This window comes from Gekko japonicus, unplaced genomic scaffold (assembly GCF_001447785.1).
Source record: "Gekko japonicus isolate JY-2015 unplaced genomic scaffold, Gekko_japonicus_V1.1 scaffold814, whole genome shotgun sequence".
NCBI classification, from domain to species: Eukaryota; Metazoa; Chordata; class Lepidosauria; order Squamata; family Gekkonidae; genus Gekko; species Gekko japonicus.
This window is the reverse complement of record NW_015169799.1, coordinates 719,215-746,831: the sequence shown is the minus strand read 5'-3', so window position 1 is coordinate 746,831 and position 27,617 is coordinate 719,215. Positions and strand designations below refer to the sequence as shown.

The 27,617-nt window shown below is 41.4% G+C and overlaps 2 protein-coding genes across 2 annotated transcripts in view; both read left to right on the top strand.

Moving 5' to 3' along the window:
• The window catches only part of TRPC3 (transient receptor potential cation channel, subfamily C, member 3), a 52,987-nt gene extending 36,455 nt beyond the window's left edge, over nt 1–16,532 (top strand). The window contains exons 8-11 of the mRNA XM_015417094.1: nt 1,636–1,845; nt 3,666–3,749; nt 9,503–9,578; nt 16,350–16,532. Of these exons, the coding sequence (XP_015272580.1) occupies nt 1,636–1,845; nt 3,666–3,749; nt 9,503–9,578; nt 16,350–16,492 (513 nt within the window). The 3' untranslated portion in view covers nt 16,493–16,532. The remainder of the gene's footprint in view (nt 1–1,635; nt 1,846–3,665; nt 3,750–9,502; nt 9,579–16,349) is intronic.
• A 5,208-nt stretch (nt 16,533–21,740) lies between these two features.
• The window catches only part of BBS7 (Bardet-Biedl syndrome 7), a 38,585-nt gene continuing 32,708 nt past the window's right edge, over nt 21,741–27,617 (top strand). The window contains exons 1-3 of the mRNA XM_015417097.1: nt 21,741–21,776; nt 23,826–23,891; nt 27,312–27,374. Of these exons, the coding sequence (XP_015272583.1) occupies nt 21,741–21,776; nt 23,826–23,891; nt 27,312–27,374 (165 nt within the window). The remainder of the gene's footprint in view (nt 21,777–23,825; nt 23,892–27,311; nt 27,375–27,617) is intronic.

The window sequence follows — 27,617 nt, the reverse complement described above, 5'->3', positions numbered from 1 at the left end:
AACTGTGGATTTTGACTATCTTGCACTGAGGAGTGAGGAGGAATAAGGTGAGGTGAGAGAGGAGGCTCTGAGAATTTCAATGGCCCATATGGATTTGCTTTTACATAATGCCCAAAATGGCTATGAAATATGGTTTGTTGCTCAGTAATGCTGTATATTTCGAAATACGGGACATAAAAAATAGAATATATACTTGTTCAGGGCTTTTTTTGTAGAAAAAGCCCAGCAGGAACTCATTAGCATAATAGGCCACACCCAACAGCAGAAACTCATTCACCTATTAGGCCACACCCCTGACAGCACAGTTCATTGGCATATTAGGCCACACCCCCATGTTACCAGAAGTGTGCTCATCCAGCCACACCCACCTTTTGCTTCTTATTCTGTTTACCTTGTTAGTTGCCAAAACCCAGGGCTTTTCTTGTAGCAGGAACTCCTTTGCATTTTAGGCCACACACCCCTAATGTAGCCAATCCGAATGAGTTTCTGCTGTTGGGTGTGGCCTATTATGCTAATGAGTTCCTGCTGGGCATGGCCAACTTGGAAGCCAGCCGGAACTCCGTTCCTGTGTGTTCCTGCCCCAAAATAGCCCTGCACTTGTTCAGTTTTAACTAATGTAAGACTTCTGTGTTTTATGCAGTGGGAGTAATGTGGAATTACTGTACTGTACAAAAAGGACAGTAACAGTGCAGTCCTAAGCATAGTTACACCTTTATAAACCCATTGACATCAATGGACTTAGAATGCTGTTGTACCTCTGCATAGGAACACACTGTAGGTTCAGAACTGGGTCCGTGAAAGCATGATAAGTTTACAGTGGGGGTCCTACTCCAAAAAGTTTGAGAATCACTGCCCTAAGGGCCTTTATGAGTTCTATCAAATAGAGGTGGCTTACTTGCTTACTCCTGGTAATTTTCAAACAAGAATGATTTTCTTTATATCTTGTATAAGAAGAAAATGCATAGTATGAGAATCTTATTATGATTAAACTACTTTCCCAAGATTAATTATTCAGCATGTCATGTAAGCATCTTTTTCTGCTTACCACTTTCAAAAGTTTGATTCTAATCTTAGAGACACATTAGAAACTTGCTGGCACTTGTCTGAAAACATGCATGGCTGCAGTTACATCAGCAGAATGGCGTAGTTTTAAAAAGGATTAATGCCTACAACTTTTTCTTAGATGGCATTGCTTCAGTTATTGGTAGCAATATTTCATTTTTATTTTGGATTCAGTGAGACAGCAAAACATTTAATTGTGAAATTCAGCCAGCTAAAAGAGAATGTGTAATGAAAAAGAATAATCACTGTACCTAATATAGCAAACTTTGTGGTCAGATGCCTGTCACAAAAGCTACACAGTGGAGCTGTCCACACACAAGATATGGCTAAATCCTGGGCGTTCACAAAGTATCCCCCTGCATCCATAACCTGGTTTCTTTTAGTATAAAGAAGACTCTTTCAAGGATTGGGCTGCAGTGTTATATAGTCTTGTGTAAAAACTGGCTATTCGCTGAAATGAAGGCCAATGCATTTTCCTTGATTGCAGCATTTTCTTTGATTTCATGAAAACAGAAACAGTATATGCCAGGATATTAAAACAGAAAAACAGGCATCTCTTTGTTTCTGATACAGGATGACAGTGATGTAGAGTGGAAATTTGCTCGCTCCAAGCTCTGGTTATCATACTTTGATGATGGAAAAACGCTGCCGCCTCCATTCAGTCTTGTACCAAGTCCAAAGTCCTTTATTTATTTATTCTTGAGGATCATTAAATTACTTACATGCAGGAGGAGAAGTCTGCAGAAGGATATGGAAATGGGCATGGGTAACTCAAAATCTAAGGTAGGTGCTGCCAAGATTTGTGGTTAATCGAACTGTCTTTCTTTTTGGGCCTTCATTGTTTCTTGAATCCTAAGTAATTCTTTGTAGTCATGAGGGGATGCCTTCTTGTACAGTTCTATAATTTAAACAATATGGAAATATAAAGGGGGGGAAACTTTGAAAAGTAACCATTATATGTCTGTCCAATATCATCATGGAGGAGGGGAGGTGACAAAAGTATAAGTAGAAATTTCATGGGGGAAGCCTAATTGGAACTGTATCAATCCAGAGAAATGCGTGGACAAGACTTTTAAAAGCAGAAAAGGGCAAGAGTCCAGTAGCACCTTAAAGACTAACAAAATATGTGGCAAAAGAAGTGAGCAGTGACTCCCGAAAGCTCCTACCCTGCCACATATTTTGTTAGTCTTTAAGGTGCTGCTGGACTCTTGCTCTTTTCTACTGCTACAGACAGATTAACATGGCTACCCATCTTCGATTTAAGACTTTTACAAATAGATAAGGCTATTTTTTTGTTTTAAAATCTGGAGGTATGCAGTGATGTAAACATGGGCAAATGTAGCAACATGGGTCCGCTACATTTAAACGTCATAGTATAGCCTCAGCTGAATTTCTCTGGATAAAAACTGATGAGTCTGGTTGTAGGTAGGTCCATGCTAGGGCCCTGCTGGCTCAGGGGGCAGTGCAAGTACTGGTTCAAGGTCCCTTTGGGAAGGCATTGTAGAGGCCATCTCACTGAAAGGGTGTGCCAAGGGCATGGGGGCAGGTTGCTCTCCTCTTCTGAGATCTCCTCTTCCCATGCTAAACCCAGGCAGTCCATGACAAAACGTGGGAGAAAGCTGAGCTTACCCTGTGTTGAAGGAACGCAGTGCGAATCCTCTTTCTGTAGTTCATTTGTCTTCCCCATTTGTTATACTCTCCTGTTGGCCCACACAAGGAACTCCTGGCAACCATTTTCCACTTGGCAGCAGCTCAATATTTTCATTATTGGTCAAAGGCTTTTTTTACCAGTGGGAGAGAGAATAAAGATTTACAGTAAAAATATAATTCCTCCACTAACAACCTATTTTGCTTGTTTTCAGAATCACAGTCATATTTGGGGTTTTTTTTAAAAGCAATCTCATGTTTATTTTTCAGTTTAATTGTCTCTCATTGTGAGCCATCTTGGAAGCCTGTTAACAGGTAGAAAAATAATATAGAAATAACTGAAATAAATAATAGTTTACTGTTCTTTATGGATATTTAAGTGCTGTTCAGCCCGCTTCAGCACTTAATTCAGAACTCAAATTTAGCACTTAGGGGACACTAGCTAGTGTAAACAAGTTTATTGACGTTACTGAACAATAAACTGTTTTCCAGCCACATTATTCTTTATAATCACAGTTCAGTTTATAATCAAAATAACTATTTTAATAGTTAAAATACATCTTCTTAGAGCCAGCATGATGTAGTGGTTACGAGCAGCTGCCTCTCATCTGGAGAGCTGGGTTTGATTCCCTACTCCTTCACATGAAGCCTGCTGGGTGACTTTGGGCCAATCACAGAACTCACTCAGCCTGACCTCCCTCACAAGATGATTGCTGTGGGAAAAGGAAGGGAAGGTGATTGTAAACTGCATTGAGACTCCCTAGGGTAGAGAAAAGCAAGAGATAAAAACCAACTCTTCTTCTTGAGTACATTCTTGAAGCTGAATGTAAACATCAAAGCTCAATTGGTTCAATGCTGAACATTTTCTGTATGATTTCTGTATGTATCAAAATGATGCCAGGTTTCAGTTGAAAATTCCATTGACCATACTCTAATTTCAGTTTATTCTCTCCTAGCTTAACCTCTTTTCTCAATCCAACTCGAGGGTTTTTGAATCACACAGCTTTAATAGCATTCTCAATCAGCCCACACGCTATCAGGTAAGTAGTTATTCTGCAACTCTTACAAAATATGTTTATATGAATAAACTACATGTTTCCATGTTTCTGATATATTGGGCTGTCACAGTATGAGCGAAGTAGATTTCCTGACAGATTTTTAATTACATAGCACAGATAATGTAAGAAGGAAGTTATTCATAGCCCTAATGTCACCCCCTCTACTTTTTAAGTGGGTGAGTTTGGATGTTCTGTGGAAGCACCTGCTTAGAAGGGAAGTTTTTTAAAAAATATACCCGCAAATACAGGAGCATATACAGACTTCCAGATCCCAGCCCAAAATGTACTCGTTCGCTAACTTGCAATTAAAATAAGTAAAACTTGCTTCTGAGTAAATGTGTTTACGATCTACATTATACAACTTCGGCAACAATTTAAAGACTGCATGATGAAACTAATTTATCTAGAAAATTTTATGATTCAGCTGACTCTCAGAGATGAAAATATAAGAGTTGCAGGGTGCTTTTCCCCTTGTTCTCTTTCTGTGTTCAGTCTTGGGGATTGAATAAAAACCTGGGGTGCTTTTGGAAGTATGTAGATATGGTCATAAAAGAAATCTTTGGGTACTGCTTTGGAGCCAAAGATATTTTTATTAGGTTATCTTTAAAAAATTTCAAGGAAGACCACAAACAAAGTGGGTGGAATTTTTTTAAAATAAGATTTTTATGGTTTTCACACAAAAAAGTTAACACAGCAAACAAGCCCCATATAACCCATCCCCTCCCTCTTCCCTAATGTGTCTTATTAGCAGAGAAGGAAAGAGAGAAAGGGGGGGAGGGGGGGGCAGGAGTGTAGGTTAGGAAAATTAGGTGCAACATTATGGATTCAATTAAACAGGGAATAAAGGTGAGGAGATATCATTGTTCGAACAAGTACGAGAATTGATGCCAAGGTCTTCCTTGGCGGCAAAGTTTAATAGACAAAAGATCACGGCCCTTGGATGGGTTGCTGTGTCCCGGATCTGACCCAAGGACCTGTGAGCCTTCTCTATAATAAGATCATAATCTTCTGGCAGGGACAGGCTGTCTCTTAAAATACATTGGACAAAGGCCTCCGTGTCTGTCCCTTCTGGGCGTTCTCTGATCCCCCCACTAGGCAAAGATTATTATGGCAATTTCTACTTTCTAGGTCTAAGAGTCTGTATTTTAAAGTTGTTACCTCTGATTGAAGTTATTGGATGGAAACAGACATATAAACAGTGGAGTCTTCTAGGTCTGAGGTCCTGCTCTCTGCATTTGTTAGCTGTTCAGCTGCCTGCTTCTTAAGAGATTTCAGTTCAGTAAGCTCAGCTCTGACAGAGAGCAGTCCCTCCTGTACATCTTTAATGCCTTTGGTGTCCTTGAGGATTTCTCTTAAGAGGGCCACACTCATCTGTGGCTGCAGTCGGGAGAGCAATCTCTTTGTTAAGTGCTGCATCAGCCATTTTGGATTTGGCCTGTGCCTTCTTGCTGTGACTTTATCCTCCTGCCATCTTGAAACATTTCAAGGACTGTCTCCAAATGTGCCCAAGGCCAAAATATATACAATGGTGCGTGTTGAACCAACTCTAGTAGAGTTGAGGGCTGGATGTCAGTAGATTGGGCCTGTAGAGGCCTGGAGTTCATTCACTCAGACATGCCGTGTACTGCTCAGAGGTTCCATCCCACTCCGTGGTGGGAAATTTCTACATGAATATCAATAACAAAATACTGAAGGATATACAGTTTAATAAAATGGAACTTTTAACAGTAGCCTAATATAATTTTCTTAGCCACTACTCAATGGATGGGTGCTTACCCATCTATTTAGTGGCTAAGAAAATTATATTAGGCTACTGTTAAAAGTTCCATTTTGTTAAAAGTCTCGGAAAATGCAATAATTTATTTGCCACTGTTGGAACAATGACAATTTTTTATTGTAATACAGTGGGCGTATTGGAAAACATAGACCCACAGGTATTGGCTGTTGTTTAAGATATGAGGATTTCTGTTAGATTTTATTCTTCTGTTGTTCTTTGTGTATAACATTTATTACAACAAAATAAAACATATGTGAGCAACTTTCATCTTGGGATGAGTCCTTCTCCTCCTTCTTATGACTCACTCCTATGTTAAGGTGTCTTCACATTGACTCTAAATTGTCGGGCTGTTTGAAGTACTGCTCCTGGATCTCCCTAGTCTCACATCAGAAGATGTGTTAGGAGAGGCTTAGCATAGTCATCACCTCCCAAGCCTACAAGCCCTGGGTAGTTAAGTATGACAGGCTCCAAGATGTTTCTGCTTCCAATTCCTCTTTAGTTCCATAGACCTTAGAAGTTGGCATATGAGTGCTTTTACCATCAAAGTGATGCCTGGATGCTCATTAGGGCTGCTAACTCCGGTTGGAAAATACCTGGAGACTTTGGGGGTGAATCCAGGAGAGGTAGGGCTGCCAAGTGGGGGTGGGTGGCGGGTAAACCCCCGCTTTGGAGGCCCGATTTCCGCCGCTGCGGAATCGGGCCCCGGGGGAACTCCACCCCCCGAAGTGCAGCGTGGCTGCGTCACCGGAGATGACGCAACCATGTCAATCACGTTGGGGGTGTGGCCCTGATCGTCGGAGGGAAAACTCTATGGTTTTCCCTCCGACGATCGGGGCCACGCCTTCAACGTGATCGACGTTGTGCGTCACTTCTGCACGCACGCATCGACAGACGGCTCCCAGAGCCCGGCGAGGCTCCCCCGCCGGTAAGAAAAATTGACTTGGCAACCCTAAGGAGAGGGTGGGGTTTGGGAAGGGGAAGGACCTCAGCATGGTACAATGCCATAAAGTCCACCCTTCAAAGGAGCCATTTTCTCCAGGGGAGCTGATCTTTGTTAGCTGGAGATCAGTTGTAAAAGCGGGAGATCTCCAGGCCCCACCTGGAGACTGGCAACCCTAATGTTCACCAACTTTATTTATGTATTTAGAAACATTATACCCTGCCTTTCTACCCTCAGAAGGCCCTCAAGGCAGCTAACAAGATTAAAAACATACATAATATGGCAATGGTAGCCTTAGTTGATGATATCCAGCTGAATGTAGACAAAGGCCATTCCTTTTTGTTGCTCCTTCTAGATTTATCTGCATACTTTGGCACAGTGGATTATGCCATCTTACTGAAATGTTTGGAGGCAGAAGCAGGTATTGGGGATGTGCTTTGAATTTAAATTGTCCCCTATAGACTGGTCTCAAAGAGTTGCTATCAGAGACCAAATGTTATCAGTGAGAGACTTGTCCTGTTGGGTTCTACAGGGCGCAGTCTTATTCCTCTGACTATTCAAGTTCTATGAAAAGTGTTAGGAGACATAACTCATAACTTTGGAACTGGGTATCATCAGTATGCTGATGACATCCAGCTCTATATCTTAGTATCCAAACCTCCTGGCCTTAAACCACTAGCTGACTACTGTGGTTAAATGGCTAAGAGAAAACAAACTGAAACTGAATCTTAATAAAACAGAAGAAATCCTGGGAAGGCTGGGGCCTTGAAGGACATTGTACTTCCCACCTTTGATGGAGTTCAGCTATCCCTTGCTGACTTGGCTAAGAGTCTAGCAGTTACTGCTGGAGAAGCCAGTTAATGCAGTTGCAAGAAATGGTGTCTAGGGCAGGAAGGAGGGATCACTAAAAGAACACCAGAGGAAATAGAAAAGTCTTCTGGCAGAAGGAGACAGGCAAGTCTTCCTGTGGAGAGAGTTCCAGAGTTTTGGTGCCACAACCAAGAAAGCTCTTTCTAAGATTGTACCTGAATTTTGCACTTTTTTGCACCTTAATTTTCCTTGCCAAGCCATGTATTCCATATGGCAAATACATTCCACATTCCCTGATCACATACCATAATGAAGGTAGTTAATGTCAGTGGTCATATTGTCACTCCAGCCAGTTGTCCCCTTCGATTTGGATAATTTTAAAGTGTTCCAAGGGGGAAGAAGGAAAAAGCCTTACTTCTCAGAAATTGTGTAATGGATTTTTTAAAATTTTGCTGACACCTTGTGGTGAAAACAGCTTGCAGCAATCTGAGTGATCCAGTCTTTTGCAAGATTGGTATGATTATTTAAATACCAAATCAACTTTGGTTTTTAGGCATGGAATGTTAATAGGAGGAGGGGTTGTGCTATATTTAGAAGTCACTCCATAGGTATCATGGCACACTGTAATAATTTATCTAGCCCAGGGGTGGCCAAACCTGCTTGTTATAAGAGCCACATAGAATAAACATCAGATGGTTGAGAGCCGCAAGACATGAACAAATATTACATATTTTTAATTGGTAAATATGCAATTTTGCTTTTTTATTAACTTTAAACGAGATTGCCAATAATAATAATAAAAGTGGTAAAAGCAGATATTGATAATATTTATTTGTCCAATGATATTTGTTTGCTAATGATATTTAGCTTCCCCAGCTGCCCTGCCTGGGAGCCACACAATATGTGTGAAAGAGCCTCATGCGGCTCCCGAGCCACGGTTTGGCCACCCCTGATCTAGCCCCTCTTACAGGTAATTTTGCCAGCTCAGGTTGGCGCCTGAGAAGGGGGGTTGGAGAGGGAAGGGTATTCAGTGGGGTATAATACCATAGAGTTCACCCTCCAAAGCAGCCATTTTCTCCAGGTGAACTGATCTCTGTCACCTTGTAAACTCAAGTTGACATTTAGAGACCAGTCATCTAGTTATGTATCCTGTTCCACAGTGTGATCAAAGAAAAAAGTTGTAACTGACTGCACTCTTTGGCAAGAGCTTTGTAACTACAAAATAAATCCTTTTACTGAAGAAGAGCTAAGCCTTTGGTGCCTTCTCTAATACCAGCTGAATAAATTTAAAAATCCATAAAAAGTGACATTTTTGGCACATGTCAATAAAATTAGGATGAACCATTTTTTTCATCCATTACTTTCTGTGCAGATATTGTCCGGTTTTAAGGCTTAAAGATAAGGGGAGGCTCCTGATCTAAACTGGGTAGTTAAGGTAGCATTATAAAAGAAATGTGACAATATTGAGTTGTGATGCTTTGCATTGGTTCAGCCATAAGGGACACCTTTTTGGATTTACAGCCACATTCTAACCATGAGTCTCGTAGCACCTAAAAACTTGTAAGTCATTGAAAACAAGCTGGGATGAGACTGCTCTTCTGGAATTCTAACTCAGAAGTAAATCCCATTCCACTGATACTAGTGGGAATTACTTCCAGAGGTCATTTCGGGGGGGGGACGCGGGGGAACGCAGTTCCCCCGGGTGAGGTACGGGGCGGGGCATATGACGAAGCCCTGCCCCCTGCTTCCGGCCCTCATTCAGCCAGGAGGAGGCAGGAGAAGAGTGAGGGTAAGTTGCTTCCTCCCTGCCTCTCCCCACCCCTGCCTGCCTGGGGCCAGGGAGGGCTTTCGCGGGGGTCCGGCGGTGGACCTACAAGGCCGGCGGTGGCGGCCGGGACCGTTGGGGGCGGGGTGTGTGGCCTTATAACACATTTCCGGTGATGTCAGGGGGTGTGGCCTTATGACACACTTCCGGTGATGTCAGGGGGTGTGGCATATGCTAATAAGTTATGTTAATGAGTTTCCCTAGCTCTTTTTCTACGAAATGACCTCTGATTACTTCTATGGAGAAGAAGAAACATCATATATGCCACCCTCAGTTCCTTGGAGGAAGGATAAGATAAAAATAGAATAGTGCCATCAGACTGCAACACTAGGCTGATAAGATTATGAACTTGATGAACAATGTTCTTTTCCCCCCCAACACAGCAAATCATGAAGAGGCTTATAAAACGTTACGTTTTGAAAGCACAAGTGGATAAAGAAAATGATGAAGTCAATGAGGGTAAGAGACGCTGCAGACTTAATAATTCACTTCTACAATAGTAGGACATATTAAATTGTCCATAGTGAAGTAAGACTATAATGCAGTAACTTCAGTGAAGGATGTAGCTCTGTTTAGGATTGCACTGAAACTGGATGCTTCAGAGAATGTCTGGGGTAAGTTTAGGGTTGCCAGCTCCAGACTGGGAAATACCTGGAGATTTTGGGAGTGGAGCCTGGAGGGCAGTGTTGGGGAAGGGAGGGGCTTTAATGGGGCATAATGCCATGGAGTCCAGTTTCCAAAGCAGGCATCTCTCTGTCGCCTGGAGATTGGTTGTAATAGCGGAATATCACCAGCCACCACCTGGAGGTTGGCAATCCTAGGCAAGCGACAAAACACCTGCAGACAAAATTTCATTTGTTGTTTATTTACAGTTTCTTCTAAATGAATATCAGTGTCTTATCAAATATTCTTTGCAGAAGACCTGTCCTTTTAGCTCACTGGGAAATGCTTTGGGTAGTGCTGTGTCAGTATGTTTAAATAAAAAAAATAAACTTCATGGAAAGGAAACTATGATTATTCACGTTTTACAGCTCAGAAAGAGAGGTGATGGAGTCTGCTGGCTGTTAAAAATGCTGAGGAGCAAAACAAGAATTGTTACAAGGTTTTTCATCAAAATAGTAATTGCCTAGTACAGAAAAGCTTAACTGCAGCATAGGCCTTCCTTCTAAAGGCCAGGATATACATTATGTAAAAGATTCATGACCAGATCACTCAATGGGATTTATTTATTTTTTTAAAAAATCAAAGCAGCCACCAGGAGGAGTGAATCAGATAGGTGCTGGGTCAGGGGTTTTGCATTTTCCTTAATCAAAATTGTTCCCTGAAAGCTGTACTTTTTACAGTTAAGGGGGGGTGACTAATAGCTTTGGGAGGGGGGGAATGATGAAGGAAATCATTCTCCCTCGATCTCAAACTGCACCCCAATCCAGTTTTTATGTTGTAGTAGTAGTAGTAGTAGTAGTAGTAGTAGTAGTAGTAATAATATTAATAATAATAATAATAATGCTTTTGATTTATTAATTGCTTTCCCCATAAGTGGGCTCAAAGTGATTTACAGTTACTCTTTAGACAGGGGACTAACAGTGTTTCATAGGGGATAGGGAAGACAACATATAATTCATTTAATTGCACACGCTGTAACTGCACGGTGGAAATGTCTCTGGCTTGACTCAGTCATGTCCCGAACGGCTGCGTCGACCGGCTTGATGATGTTGGGGCTTCAGGACCCGTGTGTCATTATGTCACCACACTGCCACCGCCTGGCCGGAGCATCCCACTGCAGGGATTTTTTGTAGCCGAGTAGATTCTTCTGCCTTCCGGATCCTGGACCAGGACATCCCCAACCGACAGCTAACACCTTCCCAGAGGGGAGTTGGTGTGTCCACCCTCTCTAAGGAGTGGTTCCCATTTTATCTACTCGCTGAGGCTTTCGAATCACTGGGTGGACGATTAGCTGGGGACAACAGGCTGGCTGCTCACACCAGCGCGGGGCTTGAACTGACACAGTTCAGATGTTAAGACAGTGGGATATACCCACTGTGCCACCGCTCCCCTATATATGGTATATATGCACATACCTTGGTTTCTTTGAAGCATCCAAAAAAAATTTGGGAAAACTAGTCAAAGATCTCCTTCAGCCCTTATTCAAATGATATTTCTTGTGTGCTTCTTCAAGGAATAGAACAAACATCTTTAAAGGTTTGAGTGTCTGGCATAATAGCACAGAGAATTCAACCCATGTGTTAATTTGCATTCATCTGAATGGACTAGCCATTAATTTCACTGGCAGATATTTATGACTATGTTTATAGCTATGTGGTTAAGAAAGTAATGTATTCACTATATAATATGTATAAATCATAGGCTTGAGATCTATCAGAAACTGCAATATACAACATGAGTGTTTTGTTTTCTTTAATGAAGCTGCTAGCTGTTCTCTATTTCTTACTTCATCCAAGGTGTTGCAATTATCTTCTTGGCTCATGCAATTGTCTGCCTATTATTCTATCAAAGAACAGAGATGGTGGAAGAAAGATGCATTGGTAAAACTTGGCTGGCCTTTCACAATTCAGGGAAGGGGAAGAGAAGTCCCTTTAGCACCAAAATACACATGACGCAGGGCTCCTTTTGTAGAAAAAGCCCAGCAGGAACTCATTAGCATAATAGGCCACACCCAACAGCAGGAACTCATTAGCATATTGGGCCACACCCCTGACAGCACAGCTCATTAGCACATTAGGCCACACCCACGTTACCAGAAGTGTGGTTATCCAGCCACACCCACCTTTTGCTTGTTATTCTGTTTACCTTGTTTGTTGTCAAAAACCAGGGCCTTTTTTTGTAGCAGGAACTCCTTTGCATGTTAGGCCACACCCCCTAATGTAGCCAATCCTAATGAGTTTCTGCTGTTGGGTGTGGCCTATTATGCTAATGAGTTCCTGCTGGGCGTTCCTGTGCATGGCCTGCCCAAAAATAGCCCCGCACATGAGCACGTGAAACTACCTTTTACTGAATCAGACCCTTGGTCCATCAAAGTCAGTATTGTCTACTCAGACTGACAGTGGCTCTCCATCTCAGGCAGTGGTCTTTCACATCACCTACTGCTAGATCTTTTAACTGGAAAAACCTGGGGATTAAAACCCTGGACCTTCTGCATGCCAAGCAGATGCTCCCTTCTAATAATCTAGACAGATCCTTCTGCTTGAAGCCTCAAGGAAATCTGTGGATTCAAAATTCATGAAAATGTATCTAGGATGGATCAGTTCCGGGGGTTCTCCTCAGTTGTTATCTTGCTTTATGCCACAGAATACTCCTATTCCCACCCCCCTTAAAATATGTCAACAAATATAAAGGATACTGGTTGTGTATCAACAGTAAACATCATTTAAGAGAGAGAGAAATATAAATTTGGATCTACTGTGTTTTTTCATCAGCCCACAAAAATATCCGGAAAGATACAGAATAAAAATATTAAGCCCCCAAATTCTATCAGAATTAATATTTACAACACCCACATGAATTGAATTCCCTTCCCAAAATAGCTAAAGAAAGAAAACAGACATAGAAAATAGACAAAATATCCCAGGGATATTGATTTTCTGTAAGATACAAGCAGTTTGTGCAACAACAAGAACAGGTATTTATTATTTTTGGCTTAGAGAAACAAATATGCTATAGCTGAACCCATAATAAAAGTTACATTTAGACTTTGTTGAAGCTTCTTTTCTTGTCATCAGTTTGTGAATACTATAGACCTTCAGGATAGATTGTACACTATTTTTAAAAAATCATCTAATTATATTTGTTTTAATCCAGTTTCAAATTATATTGTTAATTGCTATGTACTCTGCACTGAAAACTGCAATAATGAGACTTGAATGATGATGCTAATTATTTCTTTTGCCAACTCTTAAGATTCTTCATCTTTTTTTCATACATGTCACACTTACTTCTAAGTGTTGATGTCAGGATTAATTGGGGCTTTTGAAATGTTGCTATCTCAGTACTGAAGATGCTAAAAATATTAATACCAAAGCTGAAATCAATCAAACACAATGGAATTAATTTTTCCCCATTAACACTTTTTAATAGGATTTTTCTGCTGATTATTTGCATGACCCTTAACTTTTAAACATTCTATGTGATTGATTGGTTGATTTCAATAAAGTCAGAGTTCAGGTTTGATTGCCTTGAGTAAACTTGAATATAATAGTTCAGTGCTAGCTTACAGGGCTTACGATGCCATATTAAACAAATTTAGGTGGGTAGCTGTGTTGGCCTGAAGCAACAGAACAAAATTTGAGTCCATTGGCACATTTAACACCAATAAAGTTTTATTCAGTGTACAGATACATTGAAATGGAAGTTACCTGTCCATACATACTGATATTACAACACTCAGAACCAAAGAGTGCAGTCCTAAACAGAGTTACACTATTCTAAATCCACTGAATTTACTGGGTTCAGAAGGATATAATTCTAATGTTTTATTTATTTATCATATTTATATCCCGCCCTCCCTGCAGGTGGGCTCAGGGCAGCTCACATATGCCGGCACAATATGGCTGGTTGGCATAAACAAGTAAAACAGTTAAAACAATGATACAACAACATTTAAAGTGCTCGCTACAGTAATCCATCAGTAAATTAAAACGGCGTACTATGAGATGATATACTAAAATCCCAACTTAATGGTAGTTCGGTCTCCCACAGTATTATGGCCCAATCTCCTAACAGGGCCAACCAATTACCACAGGTGTTAGTGCTGGTAATAGTTGGTGGTAGTGGTAGGTGGCTCCTAATTAAAAGCCTGATGGAAGAGCTCCGTCTTACAGGCCCTGCGGAACTGTACAAGGTCCTGCAGGGCCCTGGTCTCTTCCTGGAGCTCATTCCACCAGTAAGGAGCCGCCACCGAAAAGGCCCTGGCCCTGGTAGCCGCAAGCCTGGTATCCTTGGGGCCTGGAATGATTAATCGGTGTTGTGACCCTGACTAGTGCTCTCTGGGGCAGTGCTCTCTGCTGGTCCATCAGGTAGGTTGGACTAAAGGTGAGTACCAGTACCTTGAAGCAAATTTGGTATGCTATTGGCAGCCAGTGCAGTGACCTAAGCACAGGCTGGATGTGCTCCCATCTAGGGAGGCCCATCAAGAGCCTGGCTGCTGCATTCTGCACTAGCTGCAGCTTCCAGATTTGCAAAAGGGCAGCCCCATGTAGAGAGTGTTACAGTAGTCTAATCACGAGGTGACTATTGCATGGATCACTGTAGCCAGGTTGTTGCGGTTGAGGAAGGGAACCAACTGCAGAGTCAGCCGAAGATGGTAAAAGGCTGACTGAGCAGTGGCTGCCACCTGGGCCTCCATCGTTAGGATCCAGGAGCACTCCCAAGCTCCTCACCTCTGCTGCTGGAACCAATGGCACCCCGTTGAAGGACGGGAGCGGGATCCCCATCCCTGAACCACCCCGACTCAGGCACACTACCTCTGTCTTTGCCGGATTTAGTTTCAGCTGGCTCAGTCTAAGCCAACCAGCCATGGCCTGCAGTGCCCAGTCCAGGTCTTTCGGACTGGAGTCAGACCAGCCCCCCAACATCAGATAGAGCTGTGTGTCATCAGCATACTGGTGGCACCCCAGCCCATGCCTCCGGGCAATCTGGGCAAGGGGGCACATATAAATGTTAAACAACATCGGGAAAAGCACCGCCCCCTGAGGCACACCACACTTAAGCGGGTGTCTCTTGGACTGCTGTTCCCCTAGCACCACCCTTTGTCCCTGACCCTGGAGAAAGGAAGCAAGCCATTGCAAGGCTAGCACCTGTATCCCCATGTCGGCGAGGTGGTGGGTCAGCAACTGATGGTCGACCATGTTGAACGTGGCCGACAGGTCTAACAACAACAGTACTGCCGAACCACCCCGATCCAGATGTCTCTGGAGGTTGTCAGTAAGGGCAACTAGTGCTGTCTCCGTCCTATGTCCTGGGCGGAAGCCGGACTGAAAGGGATCTTAACCCTAAAATGTTAAGATTGCACTGCTTTAAAAAAAATGCTTAAATTGGTTCTTTGTTCAACCAGCAAAAAGGATCCACATTTCAAAATAGGTCACATTTCAAAGGTTAATATCAAGTTGTTCAGTTAAACAACATACTATTACAGCAGGGGTCCCTAACATTTTTGAGCCCATGGGCACCTTTGGGATTCTGACACAACAATGGGGGGTAGGATTGCCAGATCCAGATTGGGAAACTCCTGGAGATTTGGGGACGGAACCTGGGGAGTACAGGGACCTCAGTGGAGTACAATGCCATAGAGACCACCCTCCAAAGAATCCATTTTCTCTAGGGGAATGGATCTCTGTAGTCTGGAGATAAGCCTGTAACTCTGAGGGATTCCCAGGTCGCACATGGAGGCTGGCATCCCTATGTGGCAAGCTGAGCCACAAAATGGTTGCCATAGGAGGCAGAGCTAGCCATAGAATAGCTGCTACAGCTTACCTTCAGTCACACAGTGAAGATTCTTGTGCTATGGTGGCAGCTGCTGCCAAAGCAACATTTTAGAAACACTGCTGGACAAAAGCTCCACGTGGCCCTGCCCACTGTCTAAAAACACTTGGTGAGCTCAACGAAAGGTATTGGCAGGTGCCATGGCAGCCATGGGTACCACACTGGGGACCCCCTGTATTACAGCACAAAAATAGCTGGGTATAATACCAGGTGTGGTTTCAGAGGAGTAGTGCCTCTTGCAATTGTTCATGGTTTTATTTTAACTTTTATTGTTTGTGTGTGTGTGTGTGTGTGTGTGTGTGTGTGTGTGTAAAAGGGAAAGCTATAGTCACTTGAATGGAAACTATCTCCTATGTTGAGATATAAACTAAAAGGAATATGTGTGTCATCCCCCCCCCCCAAGTCAAATTTGGCTCCAGGGAACAGAAAATGTGTCTGTGTAGTGTCCAAGGAAGCAACACCTTCAACATTCCAGTATCCTGTCATTGCTTGCTGCTGGCCCTAATATTAGTTGATTGAAAAGCTGTAGTGTGCAATAAGACATTTGTGTAAACATGCTAATTAACCAGTTAAAGACTACAATTATAATGCAACACTATGTATGTGATTCATGATCATAAAATGAGAAGGTCAAATATTTGCTGCTTTTAAGTGAAAACACCACAACAGAACATAAGTACTTTAAGGATCCTTAACAAGCTATCTTTAAAATCTTTCTTTTCCTTATTTGCACAGGTGAATTAAAAGAAATTAAACAAGATATTTCCAGTCTTCGCTATGAACTTCTAGAAGATAAGTCTCAAGCAACAGAGGAGTTAGCAATTCTCATACATAAACTGAGTGAGAAACTCAACCCAAGTATATTGAGATGTGAATGACCTAAAATTATGTGACCTAACGTAACCTTGGACTTTGACCACAGCACAAGTATTGGCAATAATATTTCTAAGTAACTTATACTTGAAAAATATATTGTAGATTTTTAGCACTCAGTAACTTTATGTACAGCTTTGTTTGAAATACAGTCTTAGAAACTTTTATGAATTTAAATGCAAAAAAAGTTTTGTTTTATTTAATGTGTATTATAAAGCATACTTTGCATTTATTAAGATGCAATTGTATATCAACTATCTTGTATTGCTAATTTTTTGAACAAAATTTGAATATTCTTTGCACTGAACAAAGAACAAACAACAACATAAATCTGTTCTCTATCATGCTAGTGAACAGGATTCTGTGGAATGTAGTAACTAGTGTTTAGACAGCTCAGTGAAAGATTACTTGAAATTACTTTTAGCATGAACCAGCCAAAGTCAGGCTCTTTTGAATCCCATTGATTTCAATGGGAAAGATTTACACAGCACTTCTCTGGTCTCAATGCACTGGCAGCCTGCTACAGCTGGTGTAACATCTGTATAGTTGTTGTTGGTATACTGTCCTCTTCCAGTAGAGAAATGGGGAAAGGCAATAGAATCAATTTAGGTAACAGAGATCATGGTGACACAACCACCAGTTGTGGATGATGCCCCATAGCCAGCATATAGATCTTTGTAGACAGATGTTTGAGTGCAAACAGCTTGCCCTTCTGACAAGGAAAGACATGAGGAAACACAGGAAAGGGAAGAGCATTCCTACAGATCACTTGAGAGGAAACACACAAGAACAACCTGCAACCTCCCTGGAAAAAGGATCAAATTTCACTGGGAGAGCAATATCCCTGGAACAAGGATTTTTTTTTGGGGGGGGAGGGGTGCAAGGCAAGGGGAACGGATGCAGTATGACGAGCAAAAAGTAAAGACACACTGTCAAAAAGCAATACTATCATCTCCCAAATAATTCACCGGGAAATGGTACTGAGGTGGGAAACAGAAAATGGGAGGTTGGGTCTTGCCAAGGGGAAAGATAAGTTTAAGACAAGAATTTTCTTTTGGTGAACCACAACCATATCAATGGCAAAATAAAAAGAAGTAGGACTAGAAGCTGCACCTCACACAATGAAGGGCATCCTTTAATGACACAGCCAAAGAGGCATACTGGAAAAGTACACTTCATGGGGCATTTGTAGTCCTCCATGGGTTGTGGTGACAACATATACACCAAGGCTCAAAAGTCTGCAGAGAAAGCTTTATTTCTCTGGAGCAGCACAGATAATCTCAAATTCAAAACCTGCAAGCGATCACCCATCAGAGAAGGCTGGGAGAAGTCCTCACACAAAGGCACGTCTATGCGAGTATTATTGTTATGGGCTGTCAGCCTGCCATTCTTTTTGCTTACTTTTCTCCCATCCAACTATGTATATGTTTTGTTCATAAGATTCTTGCCATTGTCTGCTGTTTATCATCCTGTGCCACCATATTCCATCCTGTCAAGCAGCCTAACTGCATGGTTTAGCACACCAGCAGTGACTGGGGGATTGTGAAGACCGGTAAACCTGCTCTTCCCAGAGCAAAATGAGCCAGAGAATCCTTCAGTCCATTCCCAGGAAGAGAACCCTCCAGAAAGTAAAGAACAGGGGGTGAGGAAGTATTCCATGTACACAGAGATTCAGCCATTAAAAAATCTGAGCATTTATAGAACAGCTCTAATGAGAGTCTTGAGTGCAAGACTGAGGAACTCGTTTATTTACTTCATTTATACTCCACCTTTCTCCTCAATGGGGACCAACATGGTTTGCATCATTCTCCTCTCCTTAATTTTACCCTCACAACAAGTGAAGCTGAAAGTGTGTGAACAGCCCAAGGTCTCCTAGTAAGCTTCCATGGCAGAGTCAGGATTTGAATAGCAGAATGGGGAGTCCATCACATTAACCACTACACCATACTGGGATCTCTGTTATTGTAACTTTCAGTTCCTTTGAAAGCTGCATCACAGCAAGATTAATGGGTTGTGCTTTTCCTCTCTCTGCATGCCCTCAATATGTCAAAGAACTGTCTGATAAGTAGCTTCTAAAGGTGCAGGAGATGTGCTAAAAAAAGAGTTTGCAACCCCACAACAAAGCACATGGGAGCATGGAACCATCTTTGCCTCATCATTAGTTGGAGGTTGCCCAAAGAGATACAGAGACAGTACAGAGTAATGCTCAGCATCGGCTACAGAGTATATGGACTCAGGCACTGATGTGTCAGCTGATGCCCACTTGTTTCTTCCCTAAAGCATCTCTCTCCCAAAGCAAAACACCAAGCCTGGGGTTTCCCCACTTCATTGGAGCAGAAGACTCCAGAAGACATCACCCTTGGAATGCTTTAGGTCAGGGGTCCCCAATGTGGTGCCTGTAGGCACCATGGCACCCACCAACACATTTTCTGGTGCCTGCCAAGTGTTCTCAGGTAGTGGGTTGGGCCAGGCTTTTGCCCAACGAGGCTTCTGACTGACTACTGGAGATCTGATTGGCTGTGCAGATTTTGTAAAGTGTTGCACTGGCACAAGGATCTGCACTACATGACTGAAGTTAAGCTGTGGCAATCATTTTGTGGCTGGCTCTGACTCTTAGGCAGCTGTTTTGTAACACACATTTTGGTGCTGCAACCACACCTTGTCTGAATTCCAAATGTGCCCACAAGTTCAAAAAGGTTGGGGACCCTGGCTTTAGGCTGATCCTGCATTGAGCAGGGGGTTGGATTAGATGGTCTGTATGGCTGCTTTTAACTCTATGACTCTATGGCTTCATAACCTTTTGTAATTGCCCTCACGGCAGCCATTTTGTAAATGGTCCCACCTCCCAAGGCAACCATTTTGGGGTGGTACCTTTCTCAAAACTCCAAAACACCCAGAGGGTCATCAAGTTTGGGTACCCCTGTTGTTGGTAATGGGTTCATGGTGCCAGTTTTTTTGTCTCATCACATTCTGCTCCTTTGTGTTACATCCTATTGACATTCTCCTAATGGGGTAGAATGTACCAGTGGAGTGTGAGACAATACTCACCAATCCTCTGTAGAAAGATGCAGTAGAACTCTGCACTTTTTCTTTTTGCTGCATTGAGTGGTGATCAAGCAAGGCAAAAGAGGTCAAGAATGTTTAAGAAGCAGTAGCAACAATTAGAACAGTGTCACTGGAGCTCACTAACAAATATGTCTGTACTCTGTGGCCAAAAGAAGTGGTAAAGTGAAATACTTATGCCAATACTGGGAGCGGGACTGTGAGCTGAAAGAGCTCAGAATTTCAATTAGATCCCAATCCCTTTTTGCCACACCCCAGTGTTTCTGGCCCTTATTTGAGCAGAGTTGTACCAACATTGTTGTTGTGCACCCTGTGGTAGTATGACAGCACTCACTCACTGAGGTCCTTATCTTGAAAATACGCTGGTGTAAAGACTTAATTGCTATGTTCCAGCTCTGCAGGCAGCTACTGTGGCAACACTATAGAATTGCAAAAAATATGTATAGTGAGATCAATAGGATCCACTGCCCAGTTCTATGCATACTTACTTGGAAACGGACTGTGGCCATTGGGACTTGCTCCATAGTAAATGTGCATAGGACTGAACCCTTGTCTTTAGCTAGACTGTGCCCCCTGTGTCATTTGCTTTCTTAATGAAAGATAAGCCATGGTATGGCCAACTAAATGTTCAACTGTGGAGAGAAAAATGTGTCTATAATCTTAGTGATACAATTTCACATAGAAAGACCTACATACATAGTTGCATTATATTTGCTTTCAGAAGTAGTTTTTGAGGGGTTTTTTAAACTTCAAAAGGCACATTTTCATTTAGTGGAGATGATTTTTAAAAAATACAAATACTATGCAGGGCTGAAATTTTGTTATATTGTTCTAAATCATGCCTCCAACGCTTACTTGTTCAATAAAATATTCATACTTTAGTGACTGTTTTATTCTGCAGTGTTTTTTGTGTAACAGTTAATAGTTAAGATTATAGATATTATTTAAGACGTATATATTTTATATGCGCCTACAGATCTTCACATTTCTATGAAAGAAAAAGGAGTGCTTGGGAGCTCATTCTCAGGGTGGAAAACTGAACTCTTAGCCCTACCAGCTAGTCCAAATATAACAGCGTCTTCAGAAACTTCTGTGAATGCCTGCTTGTAGAAACTACAGCACATATAAAATTGGAATGGGAGACAACAGTCTAACACTAACAGCTCAACTAAATTTTACTTAAAGCATGTAGGTAATTTTCACATTATTTTAAGTGTGATAGCCATTCTCTGTACCACAACTGTGACTCTACACCTTCACAGCTAGGGCTGCCAAATTCAAGGTGGGCTCTGATGAACTCCCAGAGTCACAATTGAACTCTAATCTGCAGTGATCACTTCCCCTGGAGTCTGGGTTCTGTGCAATTGTGCCCTACTGAAGTCCCTTCCCTCCATCCCCAAATCCCCAGGAATTCCCTAACCTGGAATTGGCAATCCTATACTTGGTGGTAAATACCTAGTCTGGAGTTGGCAATCCTACTACTATGTGGTAAATACCCAGTGTTGTGTGAAGGCATTACAATGTATACTGCTACTGAATGTGACACAAGGTCCCGCTGCATTCACCAAAATAAATATTCCCGTGGGGGTACCTGTATTAGCCTACAGAGCTCCGTGGTGATCCTTATCTCCCAATCCCCATGTATTTGATCACTCTCTCTCCATAAAATACCGGGATATAGGCTTGTTTTAGTGTGCTTTAAAAGCGCGTTTGCATTCATCCCTCCCTCCCAGGGTGAATAATTCTTTAACTATCACTGAGGTCACTCCACCGTATGCCTGGAAGAGCAAGAAGTCTGCAAGGGGAGGAGGAATTCATTTTTCCCCAGAAGCAGCTATCCGAGCGTCTTAAAGCCTCGATCCCAGAACCACACCACCTACCCCACTTCGGTACCATTCTCTGTTCTGGTTTGATTAGCGTCGAGGACGACCTCGTGAGCAGAGGATGTATTTTGCTAGAGTGACAGCTCCTCGGTCAATCATACGCCAAGCCCGCCTCCGTCTTCCAGGTCGTGTCCAATGGTAGCCGGGCTTGATTGAGCGTGTGTAAAGCAGTGGCGTCACCATAGTTACGGAAGGACCGGCGGCATTTTAGGCCGTGTTTTAGGTATTGGGCGAAAAGCGACTTTGAAGGGACGGGTGCTCCGGTTGTCCGGAAAGAGGAGGCGTACACGAAATTTAATTGGCCGCCATGGAGCTGAGCCTGACCCGGGTGGATTATCTGCAGGTATAATTAATTGGAGGGGGATGCGTGTGTCCGTCAGGGAGTCCATCTGTGTAACCGTGTCTGGCCGGACGCGAGAAGACGACCCAGCAACCGCCTCTTTTTGCTGTCCCAGTTTCGGTGGGGGTGGGGGGTGGGGATGGCTGTAGAGCTGGTACCCCCCCCCCCTTCCCGGTTGCAGCCTGACAGGCAAAGTAGCATGGGTATTATTTGGTTTGAGGAAAGAGGCAGTTATTGAACTTTAGCCTGAGTAGTTTTCATTTACAAAGCACAAAAACTTGCTAGGGGAGGGAAAGGCTGGTGGTTGCAGTCTGGTTGCCTTAAAGCTAATTCGCCGCTGCTGCCACCGATCGATTCTATACTTGAGGGGATTGCTTATCATCTGTCCCCGTGTTCATTATTTACATGCCACCTTAGTGCTGCATACACGGGGATACTACCTGCACTGAGAAAAAGACTTGCCACGAAATAGAAAAAAATATTCTGTGGTGGAAAGTGTGCTTTTTTGGCAGACAGATTTTTAGCTTCCCAGCTACTGTTGCCAGCTTGTCTGGAGAAAACAAATGGCCTGTCCCTTAAATAGAGACTTAATAGGTAGGTAAGTAGAAAATATATTGTATATGGCCATAGGCCTTTACAATTATCGTTAGAGATAAAATGCACTTACAGATATAACAATAAAGTACCTTGCTAAAATATAGCAATATAATACATATTATCTAAAAGCATTTATAATGATATATACTTAAAATATAACAATAAAACACATCAATAAAATATGGCACTAATTTCTGACTTAATAGGATGTTATTTCCAGGTGATGCTATTTATTTCTGTGTCATGAAAAACTTCAGCTCTGCATTTCTACATGGTAGACCACTATTAAAGGGACAAGGTGCTCTTCTCCAGGCCCATTGGCAGCCCTTCTTCTAGCATAATCTCTCTCTTGAACATTGTTCCATTTAGTTGCTGAGGAATTTTAAAAATTTTGTGTTTATCAGTGAACCTTCTCATTGATTTTTAGCAAAAGCATCAACAAATGTGCCTTGTAGGTATCACTGATTGAGTGGATCCCCCCCCCCCGCAATGCCAATGTAATGTTTGTGGTACTACTGAGTTTTGGTTTTTACTTACTGGCTCCGTATTCTATATAAAGGACTTTTTAAAATGGATTCCCTTTATACATTTGGAGTTTCAGTGAGATCTTTCATAACTTTGGTAAATTACATTGAGATCATTCAATCTTTCTTTCAAGTTAATTGTGCATGTAGAGCTGCAACTCAAAGCTTATCATCAACACACATACTTTGCCTTTCATAGCAGCCTGACTGCTCTGTGTACTAAACAAAGCATGTGCTTAGATTCTCACTGGATTTCAGAGAATAACAAACACATGTAACAAACATTGCAAGATGCTGATTTTGTTTCACTTAGTTTTGCTTTAAGGACATACTCAGTTCTTAGATATTTTAATATAGTGCAGTTGTTGGGAGACTCTTTAAGGGTAGGTTTTAAGCATCAAAATCCTCTTAAAAGTGACTTTTATATAAGAGGTTTGTGACTGCCATAGCTGTGTGAGCTTTAGTTAGTTTCACTTCTTGAATACTCAGCTTCTCCCTATCCTATTTTTATCTCCACCAGTATTTATTATGTGTGTTTTAGTTTGTCCCATGCTCCTCTTTCATATTTCTTAGACAATATATCGCTTGGAAGTTCTGTTAGTGTTGACAGCTTTCATAAGGAATAGGGTTCCTGTCACTCCATAGTTTGGTTGAATGGGATAGTTCAGTGGACACAGCTTCTTCAGGCATGCTACAACATCAGCTGGAAATTGTGTACTACTTGCTGATGTTTTCCTATCTAAATCAATGCCAAAGGCAAAGAGTATTCCAAGAATACTCTTGTGACAGAATCTTCACTCTGCCTGAGTCTTCTCATATAAAAGAGATTTTAAAATAACAGCTTAACTTTGTTTGTATTACCATCATGGCAACCAATTTTAAAAGACTTCAAAATTTTTAATAATAAAGGTCGGATTATTTCCCCAATTAGGTGGGAGTGACATCTCAGAAAACTATGAAGCTGCTCCCTACATCAGGACGCAAGGCAATGCAGAAGGTATAGACGTTTATTACTTTATCATGTGTGATATTTCTGTCAGATATAAGTGTTAGAAATACAGATTGTATTTTGAGAACAAATAGCTGGTATATAATAGGAACAACACTTGGCTTTTATGGCTTTTATGAGCTTATGTTTTAGTTTTGTAGTGGTCATTATTCACAGTCTTGATAGCTTTTGTTAAATAACTGATCATTTTCTCTTAGTGCCAGAATTCAAAACTTCTAAGCGTGAAACAGTATATTACCAGGTAGTGGACAGTGCTGTCAAGTTGCAGCCAACTGATGGCAACACCACAGGGTTTACTAGGCAAGAGACACAGAGGCGGTTTATCATTGCCTTGCTCTGCATAGAGAGCAGTCCTGAGATTTCCTTGATGCTTTCCCATCCACATACTAACCAGGGCCAGCCCTGCTTAACTTCTGAGATCTGACAAGATTGGATTAGCCTGGGCCATCCAGGGGCAGGGCAATATTACCAGAAACAGTAATGTAGTTTGCTATTCTGTTTCATATGAGTAGATTTGGTCAGGTTTTATTTTGTGTGACGTTCCAAAACTTAGATCTTGGTTTCAGTCCAGATATTACCCCAAACCCATTTTCATTAGTAGGGAAATCTGTTCCTGCAAACGCACCTGACAGGGCAGTACTACGCTATCTATCAAGTGTAATATAGGCCCCTTCTTCATGTGGGAGATCGATGCATGCACCCAGTGGTGATCAGCTTTGACAGAGTCTTTACTTTTATTTATTAGATTGCCTTTCTCACTGAGACTCAAGGCAGATTACATGTTGTAAAGCAATGCAATCCAACAGTTTGAGACATTAATGAACACTGCAACAGAACTAGGATTACAAATTAGAAACAATGCAAAACAAATCAGATAAGATATGTCAAAAATGCAGAAAATGGATTTAGAGAAGTAGAAAGCAATGTAGTAGTGAAGAGATAGTGTATATACTCTAAAAAGTGGTATATATTATAAACAGTGGCATAGACTACAGTCCTGTTCCCTTTATAGAAGCACCTTCCTGAACCATTCTGTTATACTATAGCCCCAGTCCCTTTGTAGTCATTGAAAGGGTTGTAGCCTTAGGCACCAACTCCAGAATTTATAGGTTCTGTCATTCAGAGCTGACAGCACTGATCATCTTCTCGATGCTTTGTGCAATAATAACTATACACCATTTGTGCTAGATAGGAACACCCAGCCACAGGAAGTGTACAAGCAGCATCATTTTGTGCGCATACTTCCCCATCCAGCAACAGATCACAGTAGAATCAATTAGGAAAAAATAATACTGGCATATGCAAGGAAACAAGAGAGTAAATACTGACTTCAGTTAAGTACCCTGCACTTTTTAAAAAAAGTCCAGTGAAGCTATTGTTCATTTCAGTCCTAAAAGAAAGACAGTTTGTCTTTACAACAAATCTGTGTATTAGTATAGTGTCATATGATGTCATATTTATATGGTGTTTGGGTGTGTGTACGCACACTAACGACAGTAGAACACCTAGTTTCTTTCAAGGAGAGTAGGTCTGTGTGTGTAGGAGGACACAACAGGCTGGTTGGTGGTCATTTCTCCATGGCTGGTTCTTTTGACTGCAGAGAAACTTGGACCTAGAGGTATAGTTCATCTTTACTTGACTTGACAACTTCTCTTGTATGGCTCCCAGGTACAGACTCATCTTCTGGGGAAGTTCCTTCACTTTCCTGAGCTGGGCTCCATTGCTTTGGCTTACCTTTTTGTTGCCCACTTCAGGCTTCTCAGGGCAGTAGCTCTTAAAGTGTGGCCCATGGACTGGACCCATCCCCTCATTTCAGATTCTGCCCTTCCCTTCAACCATGTCACAGCCCTATTGACTGGAAGTAAAATACATGGTTGAGGATGATGAATTATTAGAGAGGAGGACATAAAATCTCTTAGGAGTGGATCTCAATAAAAATAATATTTGATATGAATTAAGTAATTTGATTTGGATAATTTTGGTATAAAATAATCAGACGAAGTTGGTGGTAGTGCATCTATTATTCATGATTAAAACATATCGAGAGTGATGTTTTATGAGAATGTAATGAATGCTTCCAGCCAGAATGAAAAATATTGTGTGTAAGAGGGATATTACTAATAATAGAGGGATTTAAACGCTTATTATCTATTAGTTTTATTTATGGAATGATAAGAGAACAGGGAAGTGAAAAGTTGAGGGTGAATTTCAATAAGGGAAATGAATTTATTAAAGTTGTAAGAATAATATTTGGTATGAATTAATTTGGCTTTGATAATGTAAAAATTGGGATTATGATCAATAACTTTGAGATAATTATGCTTGCTTTACCCTCGGTGATAGTATAGGATTGAAAAATTAAGATAGTATGAAATGTGGGTAAGAGGGGTATAAATACTAACAGAATGATCAAAAGCTTTATTATTTATTAGTTTATTGTTAAGAATAATCTTGGAATGAGACCGAAGGAAAAATTATTATTAGTATTATTAGTATTATTTTTTTTTTTGAAAAACTCTAGGAATAGAGACAAATATGATGTTGAAAACAAGAGGTGAATAGATGATTTGAGGATGGAATTAAACTGAAGTTCAGTTGAATGGATGTTTTGAAAAGTAAAATGTATGTAATGAAGATGAATTTAAAATCTAAAATACAGATATACAGATAGGAAAGTAAATAGGGTAATTATGATTTATTAAGACCAGAGATATTTAAAAAGGAATGCGAGGAATATAAGGTGGAACTATAGTTGGGCAATATAAGATTAAAGAGAATCTAGACATTGACTGTATGTAACCAAATGTTAATAGGGTGAGGTATTGACTTATAAGAGAATGGTGATTTATGTTTGTATGATTATTAAAGGTAAAACTCAATAAAAAATTTATTTAAAAAAAAAAAAAAAACCATGTCACAGCCCTAAATGAATCCCCTCTCCTCCCATTGCAGCTTTGAAGGTCCTTCATCCTCAGATCAGCTTACTGGAGCCTGGCCACACCAGGACTATTGGCCTTGTCCTGTTGGTTCCTTGAGGAATCCCTCAGTCCTTAACCACTCTTCCTTTGGTCAGGACTTTCTCTATTTTTTCCTTTGGCCTCCTTGGGCATTGCCTGGCTAGACTGTCACAAGGCTCCTCTAATCTGCAGGATATAATGCTGAGCATCTTCTCAAGACAGCTGTCCTAAGTTCTCCCTTAGGGAATGCTGAGGCCTGTGGTCCTTGTGCAGCATAAAGGTTGCATCTGATTCCAGCTTTGGGAACTGGCAGGTCTTCACTGGCAGAATGGGGTGGGAGCAGAGAGGTTTCCTTGAATATCATCTTCCTGAAGCATATAGAAATGCCTTTTCTTTAGATTATTTGAAGAGTAGTGTGTGTCAACATGGCTTCATATTACCTTTTTTTAAGGTTGTCATTGGCGATCAGGATGGTGTTGTTACCTGTTTTGGGATCAAAAAAGGAGAACCTGTGGTAAGTAGTTTCCTGTAATTGTTAGCATAGTTTTTGTTGTGCAATTCTTCACATATTCCTCATCAGTAACTTCATTCATACATAAGCTTATTAAGGTTGTTTAGGGCACATACTGGCGTGGGAGAAATTTAGAACTTTATTTGACAACTTAGAGAGAATTTGAACAGTCCAAGAGGCATGTATATAACTGTCACATAAAATGTTATATGTATGTTGTAATTTGTTGAGAAGCTGCTCTAGAGA